At 57.9% G+C, this 7,461-nt stretch overlaps 1 protein-coding gene across 1 annotated transcript in view; it reads right to left on the bottom strand.

Moving 5' to 3' along the window:
- Positions 1 to 7,461, bottom strand: part of COL23A1 (collagen type XXIII alpha 1 chain) — a 380,073-nt gene that overhangs the window by 25,450 nt on the left and 347,162 nt on the right. The window contains exon 6 of the mRNA XM_045284683.1: positions 572 to 598. Coding sequence (XP_045140618.1) covers positions 572 to 598 — 27 coding nt within the window. The remainder of the gene's footprint in view (positions 1 to 571; positions 599 to 7,461) is intronic.

Here is a 7,461-nt window from a genome sequence, read left to right as displayed (position 1 = left end):
CATCCATTTGTGTTCCCATGCATCTACATTTCCATGCATTAGCCCACCTGTGCTCCACTGCTATTCATAAGGTGTTCATGGTTAATGCAGTAGTGGTCCCATGTTGGGCTGCTAACCACAATGTCAGCAGTTTGAAACCACCAGCTTCTCCAAGGGAGAAAGGCAAGGCTTTCTATTCCCATAAAGAGGTACTGTTTCAGGAACTCACAGGGGCAGTTCTACCTTGTCCTGTGGGGTTGCTCTGGAGTTGACGGTGAGTTTGGGTTTGGTTTGGGAATCCCTCAGAAGTGGACTTCCCATACCTTCTTCCTAGTCTCTGCTTAGTCTGGAAGCTTGGTTGTGTTGTACAGAGAGTCACTGTGAGTCAAAACCAACTCAGTGGCCCCTCGCAACACCACCACCACTACCACCACCTATCCATTGGTCTGTCCATCGATGCACATTGTTATTTACTTACTCCCTACATATTTCTGTGTGTGGCTGGGGCCCGACTGCTGGCACCGCTTGAGCACTCCCAACCCGCAGCAGCTGCCCCATCCCGGAACCACCCGGAACCACCTGCATCACTTACCGGCTTGCCATCCAGACCCAGCGGCCCCTGGAATAGAAAGAAAGCAAGGGTTACACATGGACTAGCATTTGCTTCGAGTAGATGCACTGACAAGAAAACAAAGCTTGGTCTGAGTGGGGGTGGGGATGGGGGGGGTCTGTCCGTGTGGCGTGTCACGTGTACTGGGGTTGGGTGGGGACATCTGTGTGCTACCCAGAATCCCCTCTGCTGACAACAGATCTTTATTCGTCTCTAAAGGCCACCTCCCATCTGAACCCACGAATATAGATAAGGCAGCCACAGGACCACATTCCCGGGGCCGACCAGGTGCTGACCCAGGACCTCCATTGTGGATCCTTAGGGAAAGAAGACGTTTGTCTCCCCCCTGGGACCATTTCCGGAGCGGAGGGGCCAGCACTCAGCTAGAGAAAGAGCCAGCAGAGAGGGAAGCAGAGCAGAGACAGAGAGGAAGATGGGGCCGTGGCAGGCACTACCCCTGCACCGTCAGTCTGGAGCTCCATTCGCCCACCCCCTGGCTCATTTCACAGAGCCTGGCTGAGCCCGCACCCTGTACACACCTCACTCTGGACCCCAGCAGACACCCCAGGCTGCCTTGAGGCAGGACCCGGTGGGGGATGGGGGCAGAATCTAGCTGTCACGGCATGTGGTGAGCGGGGGTAGGTTCACATTTCAGCTGAAGAAAGAACCCAGGCGAAGGCCTGGAGGGGGACGCCCAGGGGCCAGCGAGCAGAGGGCAGCTTAGGCCTACATCTCACCGGTCACAGGCTGTGGCCGCATTGGCCCAGCTTCATGGCTAAGGCCAGGCCTCTGCCATCCAGCCACTCGGACGTCGTTTTTGCATGCTCTCTGACTTCTTTCTGACATTTGCTGGGGCTGTTCCCTCTGCTGGCAATGCCCTTCCCTGCCTCCTCCATGGCGGCAGTGGTCATGGCGGGGAGCCATTGCACCTGGAGACAGGCCCAGACTCTGGATGCCAGGGCAGGTGGTAAACGGCCGGGCCCCCGGCTTGATGTCCAGTTGCTACTGGCAGAGGCAGCCAACCTTCCAAGACCCCGGCAGGTGAGCGGCTACTCAGAACAGGTTCACGGCCAAGGCCTGGCTCTCAGGACCTGGGGACAATTCTGAACCGTGGTTCCCGAGGGCTTCCAGCCAGCAGCCTCGGCTTGGCTGGAGGTCTGGGTGTCTGGTGACGTCCTGGGGCAGGTGGGGTCCCAGGAGAGGGGAAATGGGGCTCTAGTCTAGAGGGCCACCCGGAGGTAAGGGCCTTGCTCCAGCCATAGGCCCGGTGCCACCGCACCATTTGAAGCTGCCAGCTGCTTTCCCCCCAGCTCTGGCCAGTCCTGAGTCCAGCCCACACACCCACATCCTCCCCTCTCGGCTTCCCCCACCGCCCCCAGGCCCGCCCTGAGCCCTCACCACCCCTACCATCTGGCTGCCACGACACACACAGGTCTCGGCCATTTGGGGTCTCAAGGGCTCCCCTTATTCCCACACTCAGTCTTTAGACACTGAGCCTGAAAGGTAAGTGCTATCACAGAAGGTAAACTGAGGCCTACAGGCAGGAGGAGCTTGCCCAGGGCCATGCAGCCAGAACAGGCCCTGGGGGCGGGTGGGAGGGGGGTGGGCAGCGGGCAGGCCTCAGTCCTGTGGGCTCTTGGTGCTCAAGTCCCAGCCAGGCCTCCACTGGGTCCCCAGCCCGGTCCCCTACTTCAAGTTAGCCCCCACACACCTCTGTTCAATGCCCTTCCCACCTCCACCCTCACCCCAAGTGTCCAGGCCCTCTCCAGAGGCCCTCTGCGGGTGTGCCTGGGCCTGCCCATGCCCGAGAACCCCTCTCAACGGAGCCAGTGCAGACCTCGCCACAGCTGTAAAATCGCGTGGGCTGGACGAATACCTGAGATACAGCAAAGCCCAAGGGCAACAAGACACAAGTTCAGCGCCTAACGAAGTCAGCTCTTTCCCCTTGCTGGGCGAGGGGGAGATGCCTCGCCTGGGTGGCGGGACTCCGAGCAGGGTCGTGCCCAGGGGAGTCAGCCCTGCCCCAGAGTCCACAGCGGGAGGAGACCACACTCCCCGGCATGCCCCCGACCACGGAGCCTTGTCCTACTGGTCTGCCCTGGCTGCTGCCCTGAGCAGTCTGTCCTCACTCGGCAGACCAGCGAGCTGAGCCACTGGGCTTGTCGTGGGGCTGGAGGGTGAGGTGTGGAGGCCTGGGGCCTCTGGGGCTGTGCCTTATAGGCCTTGTCTTTCTCTAAGGGCTCCTGGTCACCTGTCTTCCCCTTCCCACCCCCCAGGCCAGGCAGGGCTCAAGCTGGGCTCGAGGAAGGTAGAGGAGAAGCCGAGTCACCTGGAGGTTTGTGGGCCGAGCAGCCCGCTCTCCCCGGTTAAGGCAGTCCTCCTTGGATGGTTGAGGCCCCTAGAAAGCACCTCAGAAGAAAGGCCTGGTGACCAGCTTCCTAAACATCAGCATTTGGAAACTACTCTTGCACACGTGAGGTTGCCATGCGCTGGAGTGACCCCGTGCAGGGTTTTCCCTGCTCCAGGCCGTGGAGGGTGTGTGTGTGTGTCCTAAGTCACCTCCCTGCAACTCCCAGAAAGAACAGGACGTTTCCCACCAGCCCACAGAATAGAGGAGAGGGCTTGGGTCTTGCCGTCTTAGGGTCAAACCCTGAGATAGTTTATTGTGCCAGCCTGGCCGATAAACACAAGTGGGATTCACTGAAGGGCGGAGATAAATGCCTCTCGCTCTTTGATCATCGGACCAGTGTGCGGCTGCCTTGCTTGTCCTGTGCCTCAATTTAAAGGCTACACTACCTGTGGGACGCCTAGCCTGTGAACTGTGTCGCTGTAAGTTGAGGTCCCTTTAAGACATCCCTGGAGCTGGGGACTGGCAGTTGGTGACCTGGCTGACAGTTGGTGACCTGCCTTGTGATTGGCTGCTGTGCTGACATAGCCTAGCTCTCTCTCTATATAAAGGAAGACCTGGCAGCAGACTAGAATTGAAGGACTGCTAGTGTCTCACAACTCTCTCTCACGGGAGTGGGTTACACTGAGCCATTTGTACTGCTTTATAATTCAACTGTTCATTTCTTGTATTATATATTTATCTGTATATGATTTAACAGTTCATTTCTTGTTATACATCTAAGTATCTTTATAAATAAATATATTAAATTACCAGCAATTTGGTTTTATCTCTCTAGAGAACCCTGTCTAACACAAACCCTTTTCCCAAGCCTCCCTTTTTTCACCCACACAATGGGGAGAAGAGCTTGCACCTCCCAGGACACAGTGCCTGCACAGGCGGGAACCCCCCCACCCACTGCGCCCCCCTGATCAAAGCCGGGGCACCCACCAGAGGTTGTCAGCGCCTGTGCCCAGTGAGAAACCCCACAGCTGTTGACAAGCCTTGGTTCTGCTTTAAATCACTCTTTCCCCCCCACGGAGATTGGCCAGCTCCAGGATGATTCTGGACCCACCAGGAGACAGACAAAGGCTTGGACTGCATCTGAGGAGCAGACCAGCTGAGCAGCTGCCCTGGAGACACCGATGGTGTCGGTTCTTCTAATCACCGGGGTCTGAGAGTCCAGAGCCTCAGTTTCCCCATCTGGACAACCAAGATCATGCCGTGCTCCTCTCAAAGGAAGGTTCCAGAAGGAACAGGTGGTCTGCTCTCTTGGCTCAACCCAAGCTGTGGAGCCAGGAGCCCCACCGGAGAGTGACCTGTGTGAGAGTGTCCCCCACCGGCATCGCCGACCTCCCTGTGTTTTGCTCACAGCCCAGATGACCTTGGAACAGTGTCCAAAGGGATGAGGTGTCTTGGTGAAGTAAGTTTGGGGTGTGAGTTATGCTGGACCCCGGCCTGGGGCTTCTCAATGCTGTCATTGCTGTTGGCGGCTGACTTATGGTGACCTCACCGGTCCAGTCTTGGGCCAGCCGTCCCCATGACCAGCTGTGGACTGGACTACTGCTGGCCATGGCTTTTCCGCTGGCCGAATTTCAGAAGTAGATCTCCAGGCCTTTCTTCTGAGTCTGTCTTAACCCAGACGCTCCCCTGAAGCCTGCTCAGCCTCTGAGTAGCCACAAGCCTCCGCGGATGGGTGGGGGGGGGGGTGACTGCATGTGAGCTGCATGGGCTGGGACTCGAACCCAGATCTCCATCCTGGAAGGCGAGAACCTTACCACGGAGCAATCACCAGATTGCAGGTGCTGTGCTGCCCACACACTGCCCGCCAGGACAGTGCCCTAAGACCCGGCTTGGTTCCTCCCTTTGGTCCCTGGCTCTCTCCCCTCCGCCCTCCCCCTGCCACTCCCTCCCCCGGGCTCAGTCCCCTCCTGGCCCCCAGAGGCCTCCAGTGTCTGTCGAGCAGTATAAAGTCAATACACGGGCTGTGTTTGGATCCACACAGGAGGGAGCGGACACACAACTTGCCAGACGACTGTCCCTCTTCTTGCCTTGAGGCTGTCGTTTGTGCTGACAGCTCCTGTGGGGGACAGAGTCCCCAAAAACACACCAGGGCGAGCCCCGCACGAGGGCCTCAATCCATCCACTGAGCACCGCTGCTGCCAAGGGAAGTCCGGCTCATAGCCGCCCTGGAGGACGGGCAGAAGTGTCCCTGCGGGTTTCCAGGGCTGTAGATCTTGCTCCCGAAAAACAATGGGTGGGGTCAAACGGTCGCCTATCGGTGAGCAGCCAAGCACTTTAACCTCTGCACCATCAGGGCTCCTTGATGATCAGTCCAGGGTCCAGTCATTATCCCGCAGATAGTGCAATTCATCAAATGCCCAGCTGCGTGCTGGGGTCTAAGGCTCCCGCCTGGGAAATGGCATTCGGGTGTGAAGGCTGCCAGAGCCCCTGCCCCAGCCTAACTGTGGGCAGCCCTCTTGGGCGGGTCAGCACCATCTAGTTCTGATTTCCCAGAGGAGGCCCCAGCGAGGCTGCCCGAGGCTTAGTCCTTCCCGGCTCCAGGACCAGGGAAGTCTTCCAGTCCTAGTTCCATCCCGGAGCACCTCCAGCTCTCCCTGCACTGCTGGAGTTAGATGTTGGCCCCACCAGCCACGGCCCAGTGCATCCAAAGGACGCACTGCCTGGCCCTGCACCACCCTCACCGTGACAGTACTGTCTGAGCCCCTGCGCTACTCCATCCTGCTGAGGATCTTCTTCCGACTCTCCACGATGCCAGGGGCTGGTCCCTCCTGGTAGCATGTCCCACGTATGTGAGACCGACTCTTACCAGCCTCACTTCGAAGGCGCACCCTGGCTGTACCCCTGCTACACACACATGTTCGTTCTCCACGCAGCTCAGGGTATTTTCAACCTTCTCACCAATACCGTAGTTCAAAGGCACCGGCTCTCCTTTGATCTTCCTCATTCATCGCCCACCTGTCACGCAGACCGAGATCATGGGAAAGACCGTGGCTCGACTCAGGTGCATCTCAGTCCTTTGCTTTGGAGTACCATGCAGGGGTCTTGGGCAGCAGACTTGCCCAGCGCAATGGGTTGTCGGCTTTCTTGACTATTGCTTCCGTGGGCATCGATTGTCAGTCTGAACACAGTGCTATCCTTGATGAGGATCTTGCTTGGTTTATCATGATGCTGTTGATTGGTGGTGAGATTTTTGTTTTCTTGATGCTGAGGTGTGTCTGTCCATCCCCGTGGTGGCCCGGGATCCCTACCAGGCACCATTTCCCTGGGATCTGGAAAACTTGGTGAGAGTGGGCTTGACAGGCACCAACCTCATCACAACCCCCCCCCGAAGCCCAGGGGCCTGGCTTTCACTGGCTTTTCTGCTAGGATCCTCCCTGTTGGCCCCTTGTCTATACAATTAAAACCCTGCAATGCCCGGGTTATTGCTGTTAGGTGCTGTGGGGCTGGTTCCAACTCCTGGGGACCCGTGAGCAACAGAACGCAGCCCCGCCCAGGCCTGCGCCGTCCTCACAATCAGCCCTAGGTGCAAGCTCATCATTGCAGCCACTGTGTCACCCAGCTACTCAAGCCCCCCCGCCCCCCTTTACCAAGCACAATGTCCTCCAGCAACGGGTCTCTCAGGACCCGGCCATTCCACTCCAAGGTGTAGACCCAAGATACCTCGAGGCAGTGACCCTGGTGGGCACATGTACACCAGTGTACACGGCAGCACGAGTCACAATAGCCCAAGCATGGAAATGCCTGAATCGCCATTAGCCGATAGATGGCACACACCACGAGGCCAGGCCATACCACGGAATATTTTTCAGCCACAAAGAGAAATGACATCCTGCACGAGCCACCGTGCGGGCGAGCCTTGAAGACAGTGTGCGGAGTGAACTGAGAATCAGAGTCCCACACGTGGTCCCCAGGAGCAGGAAAGCACCCCAGGGCCGCAGTATTTACGCCCTCGGCTGCTGACAGACAGGCTGGGGCTCCTGGCGAGAATAGGGCGGGCGTCTCCTCCCGTGGGGATTACATAGCCCAGGCCTCCCTGTCTCGCTTGGTCATATGGGTCCTGATGGGTTGGAATGGAGCCCCTGTGGCTTTGTAGTTACATGTGGGGCTGCTAAGTGCAAGTCAGCAGTTCAAAACCACCAGCTGCTCCTCAGGAGAAAGATAAGGCTTTCTGCTCCCATAGAGATTTAGAGTCTCAGAGGGACCAGACCAACCCGGTGCTCCAGGACATGAATGCAACATACCAGCACGAAGCAGGGAACCAGTGGAGAGGTCTGAGGGGCCGGCCCCAATCCCAACGACGTGGACACCTGCCCTTCCCCCCAGAAGAATTGACTTCAGAGGACAGCACTGAAGCTACAGCTCAGGGAGAGGGACATGCCTGATCAACACACACGGGAGCAAATGAAGGGGGAGAAAGAGAGAGTGGAGCACATCCTGGCCCACCAAGCCCTGAGGACGATAT

Source organism: Echinops telfairi, unplaced genomic scaffold (assembly GCF_000313985.2).
Source record: "Echinops telfairi isolate 266 unplaced genomic scaffold, ASM31398v2 ScPeMD7_7469;HRSCAF=8507_0, whole genome shotgun sequence".
Lineage (NCBI taxonomy): Eukaryota > Metazoa > Chordata > Mammalia > Afrosoricida > Tenrecidae > Echinops > Echinops telfairi.
Note: the sequence above shows the minus strand (reverse complement) of the source record. Positions and strands in the feature narration are given on the sequence as shown.